Source organism: Marmota marmota, unplaced genomic scaffold (genome assembly GCF_001458135.2).
Source record: "Marmota marmota marmota unplaced genomic scaffold, marMar, whole genome shotgun sequence".
NCBI classification, from domain to species: domain Eukaryota; kingdom Metazoa; phylum Chordata; class Mammalia; order Rodentia; family Sciuridae; genus Marmota; species Marmota marmota.
Genome location: NW_026000082.1, coordinates 9,800,816 through 9,823,005, shown reverse-complemented (window position 1 = coordinate 9,823,005; position 22,190 = coordinate 9,800,816). Strand labels below are relative to the sequence as shown.

The following is a 22,190-nucleotide window of genomic DNA, read 5'->3' as shown; positions in this document are numbered from 1 at the left end:
GCATGAATGGTCCTACTTTGTCTAATAACCAAGAGCAAGCAGGCTGGTCTTTCTGGCAAAAAAGCAAGCCGTAAGCCACAGGAGTACACTTCCAGGCCTTGGAACCAAATGGATTTTGTCAGTCTGGATCTGGAAATTGCTTAGGGTTGATGGTTCCTTTTTCCTTTCCACTTCTTTTCTTTTTGAATATGAATGGCTCTGTTTTCCTATGCCTGTCCTATCACTGAATTTTACAAGCAGATAATTGTTTCTTTAGTTTTACAGGTTCGAAGATGGAGAACAATTAGACCTCAGGGTGGTATGAACATAGAGGCTTATCCTTACCTGATTTAGAAAATGAGATCTGGGATTGTTAAGTTAGTTTTAGATGAGATTTAAGATGTTTATTTATGTATTTTATTTATATATTTTGCAGTGCTAGATTGAACCTGGGGATTTTTGCATGCTACAAAAGTGCTTTATCACTGAACTACATTTAGGAATGGGGATGTAGCTTAGTGATAGAGCACTTCACTTACCTCAAGAGGGAGGGAGAGAGAGAGAGAGGGAAAGAACTTGGAGATAAAGTAAATCTATTTTGCTTTGGAAGCCAGAGGGTGAACTGTAAAGATGTCCATGGGCAAATCCCTGGAAACTCTGACTGTTTTTACATGGCTAAGGGGAATTAAGGTTTAGCCATATGGAATTAAATGTGCCAATCATTTTAATTTAACATAGGTGCATTATCCTAAAATTTATCTGAGTGGTCCCACATAATCACTAAGGTCCTCGAATGTGGAAGCTGTGGCAGAGGGGAAGAACCCGAGACAGCACAATAAGAAGGAAGAGGGCCACAGGCAAGGGATTGTAGATGAGGAATGAACTTCTCCGCCAGACCCTGCAGAACTGGGAAATTAACAACTTTGTGTTGCTTTGAACCACTGTTTGCGGTAATTTGTTACAATGACCATAGGAAACTAATATAAGACCTGTCCTGCAATTACTCTTAGACAAGTGGTTTCACCTTTGCATTCCTAGGCTTTCCTTACTTCTCAAAATAATAACTGTTCAGGGTAAAAATGAACAAAGAGGCAGAACTACCTGGCGCACAGGCACACAGAACATGTGAATTTCTAGCTTCCCCTTTTCTTCCTGGTTGGAAAGCACAAGAAGAGGGTCACAGGCAAGGAGACAGTGTTTTCAGCAGTGTGTCTTCTTCCTTTGCTGTGGACCCTGTGAAGGACTCCCCCAGTCAGCTCCCCAAACCCACCTTATCTGAGCACTGGCTCCTTATCTGCCTTGGGGGGGTGCCTCACAGCTCCCACTTCCCTAACTGAAAACCCCTCTTAGAATACAAAAGCTCTTTAGAAGCCCTTGAGATGAGAGCAGAGCCAGAGCCTCACTCTGCAAACAGGCTTTCGGAGATGAAAGAGCAGCTTAGCCACTGGTATCTCTCCTCTGGTTGCCATGTTGCCCACTGACAGAATCAGAAGGCGGTGCCCTGAGGGGGGCCAATCAGAGGCTGGCCTGCCTCCCCCTCCTCCTACCCACGCACCCAACACAAACATCCCTCCAACATTCCAGCTTCCTTAATTAGTTGTGTTATGAGCTTTTATTTAAAAAGCACATTTAATACAAGTATAGTTTCGCAGATACAAGTTTTCACTTTGTATGCTACAAAAGTCTTTGAATATTATTCTCTTTACAAAATGGAACCTTACAAAAATACTGACAATTTAATGTTTTTATACATTTTTCTCTAGTTGCAGTTATTTCTCTCATTGTAAAACAATGGCTACCACAGAACTATTGATATTTTAGTTGAGATTAAAAAAAAAATTAACTCATTGCTTTTTTAAGCAGCTAAAGTAAATAACACAGGTCGAGACACAGTTTATAATCATAGTGGATATAGCTAAAATTGCTTCAGAAATAATATTTTACATAGTTAACTTTTAATGTTTTATACATTATTTATATAATATTTATATATAAAAATCATAGCTTGCTATACGTTGAAATGAAAGGACGGATTCTGTAACAAGGATGTGCATGTGGTTGATCCATATGGTTACATGTAGCCCTTTGAAAGGTTTGCATCCAAGATCAAGAAGCATTTCTTTCTTCCTCCTTTCCTCAAAGGTCCAGTAGAAGGGGTCCCCATCTACCACCCAGAGTACGACCTTGCTTGGAAGGACACTTATGGATAGAGAATGAGGAAAACTCTACGGAGATTTAACCCATGTGTTCTGCCCAGCAGAACCTACCAAGAACTGCCCTAGGGGTCAACCCCAAGACAACAGTGCTTTACACAGCTTAGCAAGAGCAACTCCCACGGAAACCCTCTCCGCTCCGTTATCTTGAAGGGTAGCCTTTCAGGCAGGAGACCGGCTGCTACTCTGGCTCCCTCCGAATTGGAGTAGCTGAAAGGTTGTTTCATCTTTCATTCTGCCCTTTTCCTCCCCTGTCTCCTGTCCAGAAGGCTGTTTTGCATCAGCCAGAGGCCGACCATGCCCTTGCTCATCTCTGGACACTCATAGGAAACCCCAGATTTCAAGGGAGATGGCAGTAACCGAAGTCTAACCGTTTCTAAGAGTGTGCAAGTGCCCGGTGATTGACGTGTACAACATCAGCATCCTGTGATCGACATCACAACATCACAACATCACAGGACGATGAGTCAAAAGAAGACAAATGGAGGCCTGGACCCTCCAGTTCTTCTGAAATTGTGCTATTTGTGAAGTTCACTCATCCCACAAAGAGTCTTCTAATCTCTAAAGTGAGGGACCATGGTTGTGGGCCTGTGGACTGTGCAGGGGTCAGGAGCTGTGATAGAAAATCCTAAGGACTAGGGATTTGGATTTGGGATCTTGACCACTTGACTGAGCAAATATGCTCATTCCTTAGATTTAAGAAAACAAAATTTCCTGAACCAAAGTCACAGTAGAGAATAGAGTGGATGAGAAGGGGGAATGCCAGAGGGGAGTCCCCCAAGGCTAGGTTGTGGATTCAGTGCTAATTCTGGTGTGATGTGCTACAACATTGAATTTGCACTTTTCTCACAGGCCTGGGATTCTCAGGTCACAGAAGGTGACCAGAAGACTCAAATCATTTTAGTGTTTGTGGTGGGACAGGCCCGTGCTCACTAGAACATGAACACTTAAACCAACTGCACATCCAGGACTCCGGCACTTGGTGTTAGTTTGCTGTTGATTCCACATAGGTGAACGCTACCTATTTTGGAAGGCCACAAGGTAAGACTTTTTTTTTTTTTTTCCTTTTCAAAAATCAGTTGGGCAAAAAAGTTTTTCCCTACATTCTACTGTCTGATGAGATTGGAGAGCAGCAAGAACTTGCTGTCAGCAGTCATTGTACAAAAAAAAAAAACCAGCTCAGGAGGCGGGCAGCACCTACACCATGTTGTGGTGATTGTTCCTGTCAATAATGTCCACAGGTGAAAGGATCTCCTTCCTGATGGCAGGCGAAGGCAGGGAGAGTGTCGTCTTAGTCTTGAAGAGGTCTGACACGAAGAATACCTAGGAGAACAAATCAGAGATCCGAATTAGTAATTGCCACCTGGGATCTGGGGACAGGCAGAGGCAAATGGAAGGAAGGTGGGAGGTACACAGACTTTAGGAAAAGAGAGCCCTAAACCATAGCTCTTTAAATCCGGAAGGACCATAGAGATCACATAGTCCAACTCTTATTGTTTGAATGGGAAAACTAAGGTCTGGAGGACAGTGACATGGCCCAGGTTGTGCAAGAGTAGAATCCAGTTTTATGGACTCAGTCCAGTGCTCTGTACCTGCAACCCCAGACTTCCTGATTTCTCAGGGCAAATGAGCAATGAAAGAGAAGTTCTTAAGCAAGGGAAGCAAGTCATAATTAGTCAGTAATCCAGGCTACTTTCCCTTTCCTTACAAAGGAATTCAGGGTGTAACCAAGTCAGATTGGCCAATATGAATTCCTGTCAACAGGAGCTGAAGTTAGGAAGCAGCAGTGACCACTTTTTCCTAAAAACCCCATGATAGCAATCATTTCATAGGGGACAAGAAGCCAGGTCTTTTTGCAGAGGGAGTCAGCAACTAACTTGGAGGAAAAAGGTCAATAAAAAAAATCTCCTATCCTCATACCCAGCATTCTTCCTCCTCTGGGCATGTGACCTAGGAGTCTGTCCTAGAATCATTGAGTGCTGAAAACCCTTTGGCAAGCATATAAGGATGGCTCAGATGTAGCTGCTGTGTCAAGGAGCTATGATGCAAGAGTCAAGAACTTGATGAGCTACTGGAATAACAAAAACCTGTGCTTTGTATTAGATAAGCAAAGTAAATACACAGATTTCCACTTGAGCCATTTAGCAGCAGGGGTTTGTATTAAGTAATTATAAGTGGCAGCTGTCAATTGTGTAATTTAATAGAAAATACATAGCTGAATGGAAGTGGGGAATAAAATACTTTCAAAGTTCCTGGCAAAAGATGTAGTTCAATGGGACAGCGCTTACCTAGCATGCACAAGGCCCTGAGTTCAATCCCTAGCCCCCTCAAAATCTACATCCCACACTTTCAGAACTGAAATGTTTTGCAATATCTGCAGATGGTAAAGTGCTCACTAACAATTAAGGTACTGCCTTTTCATTCTGGCCACCTTTTTTCTGGCCAAAAAAAAAGAAAACTTCACCAAAACTAAGACTCTAACAGCCAGGGCCTGGTCATGGTAAGGCCTTGGATTATTTGTTGAACTGATTTCCAAAATGTCACTTCTCTAGTAACACAGCAATCAACAAAGTGTCATAAAGAAACTAGTAATGCTGGCTACCCCAGGAGAGGGGAACGGAGTGGCCAGAAGATAAATAAATTTGGAGACCCACAAAACTCTTTTGTATCTTCTAATTTTGAGCCTGTTACATATTATAAACATTTCATTTTGTTGGCTACTACAAGAAAAGGGGATCTTAGCCAAGAAATGTCACCCTTTAATACATTTTTAGCTTGAGAGCCACTGAAAGTACCCTTTTGCAAAGGGGGGAAAAAATCTAAGTCTTTTCTCCCTGTCTTTTCTAAGGCAGTTTGAACAGAGAAAAGGTTGGGACAGAAAGGTCTGTCTCCCAGCCAAGGTCAAACTTGAGAGGAAGGAAGGAAACGCCCTGTGTGCCAGCTGCTAGGGGGCTCCAGGCTTCCCAACAAGGGAATCCATTAGGAGCAACTGGGGAGGTGGTCTTCAAGTGCCCCCAGTATAAGAAAAACTGAACAGATGCGATCAAAGTTCAATGTGTTCAATGATGAAACTTTCAACTTCTCCCTACCCCAGCCCCTTCTCTCCCCCATGCCCTCCCTTCCTACTGTACTAAAATGATGCTATCATCAGACAGGTGCAGATTCTGTATCCATTTCTCTACCTAAAATTATCCTCCCTTTTGCTTTGTCTCTAGGTAAAGGTCTCGATCCATCTCTCCATCACTGGCTCTTACCTCCACTATCTCAGCAGGCTCTCCCAGTCCTAGTTTCTTAGAGATCTTTCTCCTAGATTCCATCTGTGAGGGCAAATCAGACAGAGAACAACTCCCTCATCCCCAACAAACACCTGAACCACTGACCCCTTAATCTACTGATTTATCTCCCAATCTAATATTTTGGGGTTCATATTCATTGCATGTTAGAGTTTGTGTTGCCTAACTGCAAGATGGAAATAATATGAAGGTTAAAGGTCACGGTGAACTCAAGAAGACCTAAAATTGTGCCAATAACGAAGCATTTCTTTTTCTAATGCTGTGGATGCCACAGTAATTACTGAGCCTAGACTAAGTGATGCTCCCTCATGTCTTCAAAGCTTTGCTAGCTGGCTGTTCTTCCTGGATGGGAGGCTCTAGAGGAGACCCAGTCCTTATCACCCTGGATCACCCTCAACACCTAAGTTGGGTTTTGCACCTACCGGGTGGTCAATACATGTTTGTTGTTGAATTTCTAAAGTTCCCCCTAGTTCATGAAAAGCAAGTGCTCTGGCCTTGGGTTCTACCAGTATATACAAGACCAACAGACTTCAGGGGAAGCACATACTCGGATGCCACAATGCACACAGCCAGGCAGCAAGACGAAGGGTTGAGTGAGGTCAGGCAGAATCCCACCTCCTTGCTTTCAGTATGGCTTGAGGTTACACAAACATTTTTTGAGGGGGGATCATTAAACGTGATCCTATCAAGACTCAAACAGGGCTTCATCTTCCTAATGCTTAAACAACAGAACACAAAAAGCTCTAGTAAATAAAAGTGGTAAACATCTTGGCTTGGAACAGTTCCACTTCCTGGGTGATCTCTACCTGGAGGCCGAGGCTGGAAAGGCTCTACACAGATTAGTGGACCTTTCTTAGGTCCACAGAACAAACCCACTCCCAGTCCACAGCCCAGCTCCACAGGTCTTCTCACTGTACAAAAGAATATACCACAATGAGCACTGTCTCAGCAAACAAGAAAACTAGACGCTAGATACCAAGAGGAGGTCTAAGCTACAGTGCTCAGGACATTGGCTTTTAATTTCATTTCTCTGATTTTTTGAATTTTATAAATTACTTTTTCTGAAAAAAGAATCAGGGCAATTATTAAACATTTATTAAACCCCTGTTGTGTTTTAAGTCCCAAGAATATGAAATTGAATATTCACAAAACACAGTTCTTTGTCCTCAAGGTAAGTCTAAGCCAATGAGGGAGAGTCACGTAGGAAGATGGCCTCCACAATATTGTGTTTGGAGGAGTGTGACAGAAAGAGGCCAGAGTGGAAAAGAAGCCCAGAGAATGTGGCTTTAAATTCAGACTGAAGGGATGGGGAGTGACCCTTACAAGGTTTCCCCAGGGGACAGCTAATGGGGCTTAACTCTGGAGGATAAGGAGGGGTTCCCCAGGTAGGGAATGTCCTGGAGATTGTTACAGGCAGAGGGAGCAGCACACTGGGGTGCAGAAGTCGGGGAGAACAGAAAGTTCAGGACTTCCTGATGCTCAGTGTGGCCGGACAGAGCCATCAGTGAAGCTGGAGAGCAGAGGGCCTGAACTTGAGAGGCCTCCTTGGACACGTCCAGCACTTCAGACCCCCTCCTTTCTAGACATCATTGTCAAGGGTGAAGCACTGGAAAGTTTCGCAACAAGGTCGTGCTAATAACTCAAAGGAGTCAGAGAAGGTACAGGGAGCCCCAAAATGGGGACTACAGAGTCTAGGAGAAGATGAGTCCTGGGATGGCACTATGAAGACAAAGAGGAAGAGAGTGATTTTGAAATACCGAGGATAGGCCTGTAGCTGATAGATGCGATGTGTCTGTGTGGGTGGGTGTGACTTTAGCCATGACTTTCTTGCTAGTTCTGTTTTTCTACTACTGAATTTTTTTTTCCACATTGGTTCCCACTGAAAACTCTTAAAATTGGGGTAATTAGGGCGAGGGGGAAAATGATAGCTCTCTTCCGCCTTCTAATATTTTGGCTCCTTTTGATATGGTCTTGGGGAAGTGATTCTGACCTCCTGCTGAGTCAGAATGTCAAGCTATTCTGTGATCAGATCTCAGGGCGGAAGGTGATTTGATTTACCCAAACACTCTGGACAATATGGCTCTTCCTTCAAGAGCAAGACTACACACAAACAAAGCAGCTCTAGGCTGTAGGAACCCCATCCACACCACATGATGAAGAGATAAGAAATGTGCAGGGAGCAGCTCCTTATGAATGGCTTTTAAGGCTCTAGCACCACCGCCCTCTCCCCCATTCCCATCCAACCACAGAGCGCTGCTGAGAAGCTTTGTTCTTTAAGGTGGGATGGACTTGTTTGCAAATCCAAGGTTTGCCACTTTCAGCCAAATACCCATGTGAGGGATACAATGCCTATCTCTTGGGGGTTACCATCAGGATTATGGGATGTAATGTGGATCTCAGGTATGGCACCATGACACACAGAAGTCACTACCCCTGGCTTGTGGGTTCAGTGCCTGTCTACGCAAACTCACTTCTTTGTATCTTGCTTTTATGTGGAAAAAGAAGGAAGAAGAGAAAGAACTAGAAAAACTAGAAAGGAGAGGGGAAAAGAGGAGCCATTAAGAACGTGAATGAACTTGGGAAAGTGGATGCTGACTCAAGACAGCTCCAGGGACCGTGTGCTGACTTGGAGTTTTCCACAAGGCAGATAGGATCTGCTTTTAAAGACTTACAATTTCTGGGGCTATTTTTGGAAATGAGTCACACTGGAAAAGATGCTCTGGAGTCTTCTTGCCAGCGTTCACCTGCTGCGGAGATGCCAGCCCCGCCTGGAGCACACATGGCCTGGTCCTGCTGGGCCTGCTTGGCTGGAGCTCACCAAGAACCAAGTCCACCAGAAGGAGGAAGTCTGGGTGGTGGCCAGGTCTCTACCTCCAGGGCCATGGACGGTTGGATCAGCACATTTTGAGGGCCATTTTGTGAAGGGCAGAGTATGACAACTAAACTGTCTTTTTAAAAGTTCCTGGAGTCCAAGAGTGTTTCAACTCCTGACTGTGTGTGAGTGAACCTGAAGATAGGAATCATGCTCTTGGCCATGGAGACTCTTTATAAGCTCCCACTGAGTTTAGATACCAGCACAGGGCAGATAACTATAAAAGCCAAAGGATTTTAGAATCGTAGAAGCAGAAGAAGACAAGAGTTGTCTATTCTGGTATTTTGGGTTTGAGTGCAGCACTCAAATTATCTGTTTCAGAATCACCTGGGTTCTTCTTGAAAAAGCAGATTTCCAGGCACACGACAGACCAATTTGGAGAGTGGCCTGGAATCTGCATTTCAACAACACCACAGGTATTTGTTGTGCAGACTACAGACAAGAGAACTTCAGTGGGCGGTCTATGAAGATGAATGGATGGACTCAAATGATAGATGTACCATTGCGTGGATGTGTGTCACTGGGCTTTAATATTCTGAGACAGGCTCTTTTATCTGCACCCTGGACACCAGGATGCCTCCCTGAGCTGCCTTCTCTTCCCTCTTTGGTTCCCCTACTGAACTTTTAATGACCTTCCGTTTCAGCATTAGGCCACAGGCCGGGATGCATGATCCTTCAATGCTATGTCATGTTTCCCCTTCTAGACTGTCAGCTACTCAAGGGCATGGGTTGTGTTGAGTCATCTCTGTGCTCACAGTTCAGGAACAGCAGCCCTCAATGAAGGCTGATCCCACTGCCATGTGCAACAGAGATCCTGGTTGCTGCTGCTGATTTTGCATGCACTTCAGTGTGTCTTGGCCCTGAAATTTCCTTTGGGCTTTCTGGTCCACCATACTCAACACTCTCCAGATTAAGGAAAGGAGAAATTTCCTGGGAGGAGAAAGCCTTGGGAATCAACTCACCCTCCTGCCCTACTATATAGTAAGTGCTGTCTAGACGAAAGTTATCTTTGGCAGCCTTGTCTTTTGGAGATGGCATTACTCAATTACAATCATTATTTTTTGTCCTCAATAAAGGGCTTTCAGCAGCTGTTGACACGATACATTTGCCAGTGTCTGTGGTGAGTGATTTCCTGATGCATCTGAGAAGAAACATGATGGTGCAGAAAGAGTGTCACCCCAGGAGTCCAGCAGCAGGATCCAGTCCCCAAATGGCTATTGTTGTGGAACTGGGACCAAGTCACACTCTTGTGTCATCTTGAACCGATACAAAATGAAAAGGTTTGATGATTTCAGGTGGTCTTCCTGCCCTGGATTTGTGTGCAAATATTATTAAAAAGAAAACTAACTTCCTATATTTACTGTAAAGCTTAAATGAATAATACATGTGAAAACACTTCCTATCTGTGAAGGACTTTTCACATCTTATCTCAGTTATCATCATTAAGAATCATCACTGCTACTGAGGAACACAAAAGAAGTTAACCTTCTCTAAAAGAAGAAAGTGGGTTTGGAGGAGGAGAGGAGAGTGTCATGGGCCATTCTGATGAAGTGCCCTGTTGAGGAGCCTGCAGGAAGGTTCTCCTGGGCTAGCACAAAGGAGGGCACCCAGTAAGGAGGACCCTGAGGGCTGGTGGCCCTGCAATGGGGCGCTAGTTTCAGCAAGAGCTGGTGCTCAGGAATGTGGCACCCAGAGATGACAGAGAATGGACAAAGACAAGAGCCACCATCCTCAGAAATCCTCCAATTTAGAAGCTAAAAGGGAGAAGGGGGCTATTATTCACTGAGCTGGCCTCTCCTTTTTATCCAATGGTTTGCACCTCTGAGCCGAGAAACGAGGCATTCTTTCTATCCATCCCTATGTCTTATGCTATTCTTTCTACATACAGATCCCTGGCTGATCTTCTGTATGTCATAACAAATGTCCACTCATCTTTCAAGAATCACCTTCCTTAGGAGTTCTAGACCTCCGAAACCCTCGAGGAGAATTAATGATCCCCACTCTTGTCTTCTGCTGTCCTCAGTAATGGACCCCATGCCAACAGCTGTGCCCTTCCATTGTACTTGCTTTTCCACGTGTTTGTTCCAATCAGATTGGTCTCAAGCCCTCAGTAAGTTACTGGGTGGTCACCATCTGCATTTTTAAGAGTTAAATGGAAAAAACTAAGAAGGGATGTCTGTGTGTCTAGGAACATTAAGTGGTACTTTGTGTTTGGATGCCTCTGTGGGGTTATGATGTACAATGTATTTCTTATTATGGATGAGGATCAAGTCTTGGAAACATATATTGCACTATAAGTTCTTCAAGGACCAACTCCTTTTAGCTCTGAATGCCTAAGACAAAGCACAGCATGTACTACATAATGCCCATCCACTCAGCATGTTGTGTGTGCCCGATGTAATGCATCTCATTGGCATTGAATCCTCAATCTAAAAATCACGTAAATACAATAAACCCCCTCGTTGAGTAGGAAAAGGCAGCTGAGAAGTGAAATGACTTGGCCAAGAGGGCCAACCGGCAAGTGGCAGGAATGCGGCTCCCCCTTATGAGTCAGTACAGGGTCACACACCCCACTCACCTCAGCAGGGAAAAGTGAAAGGAGACTTGAGAAGTACTTTGCAAACAGTAGGGGACTGGAACCACACTGTTATCATTGCCTGGGGCCAAAGTTAATGCCTGTCTTTGCTCCCTTCTCTCCACCACATCCCGCATCATCCATGTTTCCACCTGCCTGAGCAGGGGCTCTGTGGTGGCAAGGTCAGCCTCAGGAACCACTGGCAAAGAGCTAGGCTTTGGCAAGGCCATAAGAGATTTGGGAGGCCATTTCAACCATTCCCCTGCACCCAGACATGGAATACACCCAAAGAGAGCAGATGGGAATCTCCAGAGAGAGGAGGAAGTCCCTTACAAACTCCAGCACAGACCACGTTTGCTTGGAATGGCTGTTGTAGCTGGCTGGGATGGGCTTGAGCTACCAGAATCTGGTTCCAACCCCACCAGTGTGCTGGGCCAGGTGTGGCCCTCTCCTCACGTGTTTCCTCTCCAAGGTCGCCATCACTGAACTCTTCTTCCACCAGCACTCTGGCTGGTCTCTCTTCCCAAGGTCAGTGCACTAGGGCGGAGACAAAGAATGCCCTCTCCCTTCCCTACATCCTGGAGGAAGATAGCAGCACACAAAAGAGCAATTGCTGGCTGGGCCACACCCTGGGAAGAGGAAAGCCAGGAAAGACTGCCCTGTGTTTATGAAACTCAGGAGCAGCTGCTTCCTCTGCTGAACCCACAGCAATGGCGGCCTGGCCCTCCCCTGACCCCTCCCAGGGCCCCGCATTTGCCATCTGTTAGAGGGTCAGCGAGGAGGTGAGCAGACATACAAGTTATCACTAGACAGGAAATGAACTGATGTCGGTCCCTTCATCTGAGTCCCTGGGTGAGCCCAGCTTTGGAGTCTGCATCTTTGCTAGGGGTGACTTTGAGGGTGTGTAGGTGGGAGGAGGGCTGTGAGGGTCAGCCTGTGCCTGAGTTTGTGTCTGTATGACTGTGGTTTGGAGTTCTGGCAAGAGAGAATGGATGTCTGTGTGTCTGGGAACATCTGGGTGTGTCTGGGTTGTGACCTTCTGCCCTAGTCCTGTGCACCTCTGTCCACATCTGTGGAGCTGTGCAGGTCTGCCTGGCCCTAAGGGCCTGTGTCTGGGGTTGAACCACCACACTGAAGATTTTCGATCTGTATCAAGTTCTACTATGTTCCCTTCCTGGGAAGCATTCAAGTAGTGAGCAGTTCTGTAGGGGATGACCCATCCCCATTTGGCATGTGATTTTTTGTCTAGACAAGTCTGCTTACTGTGACAAAACTATCCCCAACACACTTGGGTTAAAGTGCTTGGCTGACCCAATATTCCAGGTTAATGCACTGCACTACTGGGGGCTTAAGGGCAGGTCATAATCCCCCAGTACAGGGCACCTTCACAGGCTTTTGCAGGAAGACAATTTCACCTGAGAAACCCAAGTCCAGCTCAGTTACACAAAGAGCCACATCATAAGATCTCAGTGCCAAAAGGTCACGGAGCAGCAGGGCTTCCAACTTCAATTCACAGATGAGGAAATCAGACTGAAGGGAAGTGTCTTGCCTGAGGCCACATGCCAATTCATCATTCACAATTTACTCAATGCTTACCAAGAACTTATTGCATGCCAGGCACCATAGTAGGCACTGAGAACCCATAACCGGGTTAAGCATAGATTTTGCTATTAAGACACCCACAGTCTTATTGGGGGAATCAGGATATGAACAGGTAATTGACAGAATAGGTCAAAAATCATGGTGGGAAGAAATCATTGTGGGCTGTGGGAGCAACAGAAGAAAGGTAGACAGTTCTATCTCCAGGGACTAGGGAAGGTATAGTGAGCTGAACAAGGGCCCCTCAAAGATGTCCATATCCTTCTCTCAAGAACATGTACTGGGCTGGGGATATAGCTCAGTTGGTAGAGTGCTTCCCTTACATGCACAAGGCCCTGGGTTTAATCCCCAGCATCACAAAAGAAAGAAAGAAAAAAAAATTAAAAAAGAACATGTGCTGATGGTACCTTATATGACAAAACAGACTTTGCAGATGAGATTAAGTCAAGGGTCTTAAAATGGTAATGACCTTGGTTATTAATGTAAATCACACAGCCCTTAGGAGAGGGAGGCAGAAGGCTCAGAGTCACAGAAGGTACAACAATAGGGGCTGGGTTGTGGCTCAGTGGTAGAGCACTTGCCTAGCATAAGTGAGGCACTGGGTTCAATTCTCAGCACCACATACGAATAAGTAAATAAAATAAAGGTTCATCAACTACTAATAAAAATTAAAAAAAAAAAAAAGAAGGTACAACAATAAAGTGGAGGCCAGAAAGTGTGAAAAAGACCAGAAGATTCCATGCTTCCAGCTTTGACAATGAAGAAAGGGGCCAAGAGCCAAGGAATGCAGGCAGCTCCAAAGAGCTTCGAAAGGCAGGAGGAATGGACTCTACCTAGGGATCCGGGTGGAACGCAGCCCTCCCAGCACAGCTTCAGCCCAGCATGACCCATCTTCCTCTTGACACTCCCCCCATGGTCAGAAAACAAATCTGTGTTGTTTTCAGCCACTAAATTTGTGGTGATTTGTTACAGGACAGCAGCCATAAAAAAACAAAGGTAGAAGGAAATGAAGTGGAACTGGAGCTGTGCTCCATCAAAGGTAGCCAGCTCTCCAAGCTAAGAGCTCAGCGTGTTGGGGAGGGTGAAGTCTGGCTCACCCGGAGGGGCAGGTGGGGGACATGAAGGTGAGGCGCTAGAAGCTGGGGTTGTGCAGTCCTGGCCCTGACTCACTCTGTCCTGAGTCCACTGTGGCTTCTCTGCCTCCTCTCTGTTGGACTAATCCCTTTGGACTCTGTCTCTCATCTCAAGTGAAGACAAGGACAATCTTTGATATAGGATTTTGGGGGACTAAAGATCCAGGTGAAGCACTTACCCTAGTGGCGGCACAAGGTAAGCTCTCGATAAATGTCAACACATGTCACATCTCTGTTAAGGGAACCGGAGGCCCACAGAGGCCTGGCTCAGGAGGTTTATCTGGGTAGAGGGGGGAATGAGCGTGTCGATCCCCTGCACCACGGCATTTCTACCACTCTGTACTGCCTCTTTGTGAAACTTCCTAACCTCAGGGGTTGTCTCTGTGTTTCAAGAACTACTCAATAGCCTGGCTCATACCTGTAATCCCAGCAGTTTAGGAGGCTGAGGCAGGAGGATCATTAGTTCAAAGCCAACCTCAGCAAAAGTGGGGTGCTAAGCAATTCAATGAGACCCTGTCTATAAATAAAATATAAAATAGGGCTTGGGATGTGGCTCAGTGGTTGAGTGCCTCTGAGTTCAATCCCTGGTACCCCAGCCCCCCTACAGAAAAAAAAAAAAAAGAACCACTCAACGGAGCCATGCTCATGGGTAAGAAGCATACTGGGCTTCTTGTGGAACTCACTGGAACGCCAGCTCTGGTTCTTGGGTGGGGTTCTGCTACACCGCACAAGGAGAGCAGAGGCCAGACACTCCTGCCGAGAATGTGAGAGCCACGTGAGAGCCACGTTGCACAACTAGGGAGGAGGCTGGTAAAGCAGCAACACCTGTGAGGCAGACGCCTTCCTCCTCCTCACTGTTCTCCCTCCAGGACGCCCGGTGTCCTCACCAGACGGCCTCATGGTCCCCATACCTCCTCTTGGATCACCATCCCTGGCTCAGTTCAGGGCCGGCCCTCGATCCTGTCTCTTTTGTGATCACAACCAGGAAAACGAAGCCCTGATAGCTTTCAGAGGCTAAGGACACACTGCCTCTCTCTCTCAGCAGAGCTTCCCACACTCCTATGCTCAGGAGCCACAACTATGAGGCCCTTCCTCGCCCTGGCCTCTTGGATAACTTGAAACGGACCACTCCGTCCTGTGATTCCAAGACAACGGTAACCAAGGATCCTACTGTGCATCTGGTTGTATTAGGAATTTGGAGAAAAATAATAAGAAAGATTGAGTCCCTGCCCTTGTGTATTCATAGCTAAATGGGCAGAAGATGGAAAAATATTTATCACCCCTTTCCAAACTATCTGTATATGGCAAAACAGGCTCTCAAACTCAAAGTGGTGGCTGGATTAGCCCGGGGGTGGGAAGGACCCTTTGACACACTTAAATGGCACTCTTTAAGCAGCTGTCAATGCAGCTTCTGCCTCGGGTTACCTCCGCTGGTCTCCAGCTTGGGTGGCCTGCCCTCCTTGCCAAGTGCCAAGTGCAGAAGGCCTGGCTGTGAGCCCGTTCCAATCCTGGGAGCAGCTGTCTACCAGCTCTTTGACCTTGGATGACTGAAGTCATGACTCTTGAACTTGAGTTACCTCATCTGTGAAATGGTCCCACTTGGCTAAAAGGAGACACGATGGTAAAATGTCTACAAAGGTGCCAGCAAACAGAAGGTGCTTTCTCAATGCGGGGACCAAATTCCTATGCCATCCCACAGACAGCAAGAGTCAAACAGGATGAGAGTCAGACCCTCATTTCCTTATTGAAAATAAGCCTGGGTCCTCCAAACCCTGTCTAATTGCTCCCGGCCAGTGCTCTAGAGTATAAAAGAGAGTGAAGGCCCCGAACAATCCCCACACCTTTTAATTTTTTTAATTGGGGGTGCAGGAGGCTCCAATTAGGGCAGTGGCGCCACCAAGAAGGAAACACAGCAGCAGGCCCCCAGGGGACTGTGCTCCTGCTGGGAGCAAAGCTCAGAGGGCACAGGCAGCACAGGGTTACCCTCCAGTGCAAACACCCATCCCCCACTGTCATTTCACATTAAAGGGCCAGGCACCAGAGGACAAGCTGGACGGTGACAGCTGCTCTCATTAACAGTTTGTTTCCCAATCTTTCTCCCTTCTGCTCTTCACTTAAAAAAAGAGAAAGAAAGGAAACAGAAAGCAGTGAAGACCGCCATCTAGACAGCCAGCCTCTTAGGCAGGAGGCCATGTCAAGGCTGCCTAGTGGTTCCGATCCTACTTTTGTGGTGGTGTCCACTCTGAGCACCTGACCATCCTCCCTCCTCTTGTCCACAGTGCCTCAGACTGTCGCCCACCTGCCGGAGCATCCTGCCCATGTGTCCACCACAGCCCCACGTGGTACTGTAGCTCCTGTGCTTGACTTGGCTGTGCATGTGGCCAGAATGGGATTTCGTTAAGGGCAAGGGCTCAGCCTTTATTCATCCCTCTGCCTTCAGGAGACTATTCCCTACAGTGATCTCAAGAAAGGCCAAGTCAACTCATTGATTTGAGCTTTTTGCTTATTAAGTACACATTGACCTCTGGAGCTAGGAACCCTGAGAGGCCTCGGGAAGACAGAGAGACCAACATTTATGTTACATACCGTCCCCGTCCCTGCCTGTCTGAAAGGAGACACATTAACGTCGCAACAGAGTGACAAATGCTATTACAGAGAAGGAGAGGGTGACTGCAGAGAGACGCAGGACTGCAGCCAGGCTTAGAAGCCAGGAACAGGGAGAAAAGCTCTGGATCTCTCTATTGTTCATAATCCTGTCTGTGAATGAGCAGGGACAATACTAACAACAACTCAGCCTATGTCATGGGTGCTGCTTAAACATCTTTAAGCCTTTATAGAGCTCAGGGTCTCCTGCTGCACTGGGGGCAGCTCCTCTGAAGAGGACCCAGGAAATCACAATGTCAGAACAGGTGCTCAGCCATGTTTCTTGAATAAGCCCCTTGAACCTTGCAGTGGGCAGGAAAAACAGAGACACCCCATAGAGCTCAGAGGGGTGGAATGCCTTTATCCCACCCTCTCTGCAAGTCAGGATGAAATGTATGCAAGGGGTAGCCCAACCATTTGGGGCAAATCAGCATGTGGCCCTTCCCAAGTGCAGTCTCCAGGGAACTCTGACGTAATGTGCAGAGAGCCCTTTGGCCCGGGAAGGACTTAGCTTCAGCAAACCTCCTTTGCTGCAGCCAGAGTGAGGGCCTCAAGGGTCACAGTGGAAACAGTAGGCATTTTCCAAAAAGCAGAGTTCAACTGAAGAGTAACCATCCACCAAAGCAGCACGTGAGTACTCTGTGAGTCAGGAGACTTCAACTCTGTTAACTCATGTGACATGTGACCTTGGCAAGTTTCTGGTCTAAATGTCCTCATACATAAAGCGAGTAAATGGGACAATACCTAAGGTCTCTTCCAGTTGCAACATTCTATAAACTCACACCTTCTGTGTTTATGGAGAAGAGGATTTACAGATCCTGTCGGATCAAAACTCACAGTCTGGAAGGAAGCAAGAATTATTTGCACTTAGCAATGGGGTTCTGGGGAGGAGGTGGTTCTTCAGATACCAAGAGAACAGGAATAAGGGCTCTCTGGCTTTGGTCACTGAGCTGGAAACATTTAACAAGCAAAGGCCTCCGCTTGCGTGCTGAGGCCAAGAGGCTACTTACTATGCAGCAGGCCACCAGGGCTCCTTGAGCAAATCCTGCCAGGACATCAGAAGGATGGTGCTTATGGTCAGATACTCTGGACAGTCCCGTGTAGAAGGCCATCATGATCAAGGTGAACTGCAGGAGGGGTCGAAGCAGGCGGGCACCTCTCCAGGTGAAGCGGGCCTGCAAGTATAGCTGGAGAGAGGAGACAAAACAAGCAGACACTGAGTGACTCCTGTTTGCAGGCCCTGTGACACCAACTCCAATCACACTGTGTTCCTGCTAAATGGAACTCCCCAGACTTGGGGCAGTAGGTTGTGGATGGAGCATTCAATGTGGACACGACCTCGAGCCAGTTATTTAAATGCCAAGCCTTAGTTCTACAAGAACAACAACAACAACAAAATAAGAAAAATAGAGATAAACTAGGGAAAGCTGAGAAAGATAATACACACAAATGAATTTCACATTATGTTTGGCACATCTGTTTCCTTTTAACATCTTCTTGACTGAGACTAAGACCAGTAATGGGTCAGTAAAGACTTTATTTTACAACTGATAACAACCCACTTAATCCATTTGTGCATTTCCTTGGAGATAGCGGATGGACAATCCCTATACTCCCTGCCTCTCCCCACCCCTAAGGTCGTGGAAATACAATAGTGATAGGGGAAGTGGTCGTGATAGAGGGATGCTTCTGCTTCAAAACAAAGCACTCTACCCAAGGACAAGTTTCTAAGTCACCACTAGGAGCTATGGATTTTGAATTAGCATAGAAGGAAACACATAAACCAGCCAGACAATGCCAGAGAACTTTCAAGAAGAGACTGAGGGACACTGGATGGGGGGTGAGGGGGGGGCGTAGAAGAGTAACCTGAAGAAAAATGGAAGGGAAAAAAAAAACTAAAAACACCTCTGGCTGAAGGAAAGAAGTTGAAATGACGTCAACTGGGTATTGTCCCCTCAAGAGTTATCTGGCTGCAGTTTCCGTTCTAACCTCTGGGCACAACCTACTTCCCAGGTTCCTGTGGGAACTTGGGAAATGAGGGGGGGAAGCGGCAAAGGGACAAGGGGAACTTCCGACTACAAATCAAAGCCCTGGGAGAGGCCAGGGGAGAGGGGAAGCGCAGAGGGAGGGGCTGCTGGCCTCCGGCAGACCTGTGGCAGTGGCAAAGGGGGGCTCTGCCCTTCCTTCTGGGGTCAGGAAGAAGCAAGAAGCAGCCAGTTCTGAGGAGCCAGAAGAGTGGAAGGGCTCAGTCACTCTTGGCTGCAGGAATAGCGTCTAGGACTCAACCCTCAATGACTTGGAAAACTATTTCCAAAAAAGCCAGGCATGGAAAACAGCAGGCAGCTTCATAACCATTTTGAAATTATGTAAGCGTAGTATTGGAAAATCTAAGAGTAATGAATGAAAAACATAAGAGGCTGTACTGATGTCATTGGCCACTAAACCAGTGATAAAAATCAGTGGTCTTCTCATATGTAATTAAAAACCAGTTAAAAATCTAAAAGAAGCAATAAAATCATCCTGTTACAAATTCAGTAGTTCATATGTACGTTCAAATAGATTCCCATGGACATCATAGAAAAATTTAGGGGGAAAGAATAGAAAAAACTTATGCTGAAAATAATCCTTAAAGACAAAACCTGTACCTATAGCCAGAAGAGATTGAGATCAAAAGTGTCAGCCAGGTTCCATGACAGGTGAAAAAATGTACACAAACGATTAGTTTAAATTCCTGCCTGGCCAGGCCTAGTTAGGGGATGCAAAAAAACTGTACTAATGTGTTTTGTAGGTCCCATGAAGGAAGCTGGGGGAACAGGGTCCATGACTTAAGGGGAAGGAACAACTTGAACCTTAAAGATGAACAGGAGCATTTGCTGGGGGTTAAGGGAGCAGTGGGGAGGGTATGGATTCCACACAGAGGGATGGCTGAGCTCTGCCATCCATGTCCCCAGGAACTTCAAGTCATTCAGCACCTCAGAAAAGAGGATACATGGTCCATGAAAAGGAATAAGGCCACAGAGACAAGAAAGGGTCAGTTCTCAAAGGACCTTGGATGTCAAACTAAAGAACCTGATCTTTATTCAGAAGACCCATATTCTCCACTTTGTATGGAATACAAAAGGACTATTTAAAAAAATAAAATAAAAAAGAAACTGGCAAATGCTCATTACTCTGTAATACATCCTTATTTCTGTCACTGATAATGCTTATGAGATTTCTAAAGGCTCTGAGAAGCCCTGCAGAGAAAAAAAAAAGATTTATTTGGCTTTAAGTCACTATTTTTATGGAACACCTACCTACTGGATCACAGAGAATATTACCGTATGCAATGGTGAAAAACATACAGTTTTGAGCAAGGCACCCAATACCATGAAAACAAAATAATAATTTGGATGCTTTTTAAGGGCTCTAGGCAGGGCTGGCTCAATATAAGCAATGCCCAAATCACAGTGAATCTAAAGCTACAGTCCTTTCTGTTGAAAGGACCTTCAGCAGACTGTGCCATCATGGATCAAAAGATCCCTTCCTTCTGGGAGTAGGGATGGAATGATGTTGGTCCAGCTCCTGCTCAGCAAAAAAGTCTTCAGAACAACGGCAAGTTCAGGGAAGAAGGAAAAGTCTGCATACCCTGTGCCCACTGTGGTCTGGCCCTGATCCAGCTGTGCTGGGCAGTGGATGAGGCGGGTGGATAGTAGAAAGATGTGGGTCTTAATCAGAAGACCCTCAGTGAACCTTAGCTTCCCTTCCCCCATAAAAGTGTCATAGCTGCTATCACAAAGGCTGTGGTACGGATTGACTGCTAAGGCAGACAGAGGACAGCACAACATGCCACTCAACACATAGAACAACTTCGTCCATCAAACATTTAAAGTAGCCCCAAGATATTTCTATTTCCCACACTGAACAAAGCTGCAGGTCTTCCGAAAAGACTTGTTTGAAATTCTCCACCCTTCCCCTCGCTAGCTGCACGGACTTCAGGTCTCAGGCCTTGGAATCCAGGGTGGGGCAGAGGAAGGGTGGGTTTCCCAACCGGACAAGGCCCACATCTCCCCTGCCACTGACTCAGAGACTTCTCAGGCTGGAGTGCATTCAAAGAAAATTCATGCACGAGAGGAACTTGAGGATGGAGGAGAGGACAGGCCTCAGAATAGCTCCCAGAAGAGAGGAAGAGTGCTTCTGAATGAGCAAGAGGAGGCGCCATGAGGAGAAAATTCCTGAAGGAAGCCGTCATTCTAGTGACAGAGATGCAGCTGCTCCCCCAGTTCCATCAGTGATGACTACACTCGGGAGCAGGACTGTTCCTGGGATCCACAGCTGGGGCTTTCGGGGAGACAGTGCAACTGTCAAGTGCATTTTGGGGGGGGGGGGGGATACAGCTCTGAGTCCATGCCACTCTGCACATTTCAAGTGCATGGTCATTGACCTCTGTGCACCTCAGTATCATCTATAAAGCAGGATGGACCACATTTCCCTCTCAGGATCAAAGGATATAACATAGAAAGGAGCCTGGTGGGCAGAGGACAGGCACACAAAACATTCTTGAGAAATCTAGTTGCCTATGCCTTGATAAATGAGATGTACTCAATGACTGTGGCGATTTCACCAAAGCAAGTAAACCACTGAGGGAGATTGTGCAATAGCCCTCCACCCAGTGGAGTCATCTGATTTGAGATCTAAGCTAGGGGCAGCAGGCTTTGAGGTTGATCACGCTTTGAGTTGTATTCAGCAACTCCCTGTATCTCTCAGTAATCTCAGAGCTGACTGGGTGGAATTTTGCAGGTTCATACACAAGTCACTCCAGGCCAGAAGTTTGGGCCTCATGAGGATGGCTGAATACATTCTGGACCTGGGAACAACAAAAAAAAAATAACTGGAGTTTCAATCCATTTCCAGTGCAAAGGGGCAGGTACATTTTATTCAAGAGAGGAAGTCAACCCTGCTGACCATAAGATGCCAGGAGACAGCAAGATGTTCCCAGAATCAGAATCAGAATGCCTGCAGGGGTTTCAGCAGAGTCATGCAGCCCACAAAGGTTGGTTAGGAAAAGGATGAGCAGAGCTGGACTAAACCAGAAAGCCTAAATCACCGGACCTCCCACAGTCCGCAGCCCACAGATTGTCCAGTGTTCTCATCCCCATCTCTGTGGAGGAAGACCCCAGGGCCATGCTGCAGCATCAGCAGGCAGAATCGTTTCCAGGACATTGCTGGGAGCCAGGGTTAGATTTGCAATCAGAACAACGAGGGTGGAACTTCTACTCTACTACATAGCAGCTGAATGTCCCTGACTAGTCATCTATTTTCTCACATATCACATAAGATTTTTGTGTGTGTGTGGTGTTGATGATTGAACCCAGGGCCTTGTGCATGCAAGGCAAGCACCCTACCAACTGAGCTATATCTCCAGCTCGTAAGATTTTTCTATTTTTTTAATGCTGCAAGCATCTGTTATATTCAAAACTCTGAAAGACACAGATTGAATGAAATAAGTTCTCACAGAAATTCACGTATGTGGGGCGGGGTTGTGACTCAGTGGTAGTGCTCTTGCCTAGCATGTGTGTGGCACTGGGTTTGATCCCTGGCACCACATAATAAACCAATAAAATAAAGGTATTGTATCCATCTACAACTAAAAAAAAAATTTAAAGTGCACGTATGTGTATGTATGTATACGTATACACACATGTATATATAAGTCTATATACAATCTTAAAGTCCTTTTCGTGTACCAAGATTCTGTTTCCATTTGCTAAAGAACTGTGGATGTGACGAGAATCACAGGTGAAAAGTCCTTGCAATACAGAGATCACCCCATAAAATGGAGCTCTCCCTTCTCTTTCCTGGTCCCAGCTTCAAAATTGGAGTCCTGCAGAATTCCAACAAAAC

At 46.2% G+C, this 22,190-nt stretch overlaps 1 protein-coding gene across 2 annotated transcripts in view; it reads right to left on the bottom strand.

The window, feature by feature from the left end:
• Positions 1 to 1,572: 1,572 nt before the first annotated feature.
• Plpp3 (phospholipid phosphatase 3) overlaps positions 1,573 to 22,190 on the bottom strand; it is a 46,951-nt gene continuing 26,333 nt past the window's right edge. For both annotated transcript variants that reach the window (XM_048815315.1, XM_015484943.2), the window contains 2 exons: positions 17,318 to 17,494; positions 1,573 to 3,515 (listed from right to left, as the gene is read on the bottom strand). In XM_048815315.1, the coding sequence (XP_048671272.1) occupies positions 3,390 to 3,515; positions 17,318 to 17,494 (303 nt within the window). In that variant the 3' untranslated portion in view covers positions 1,573 to 3,389. The remainder of the gene's footprint in view (positions 3,516 to 17,317; positions 17,495 to 22,190) is intronic.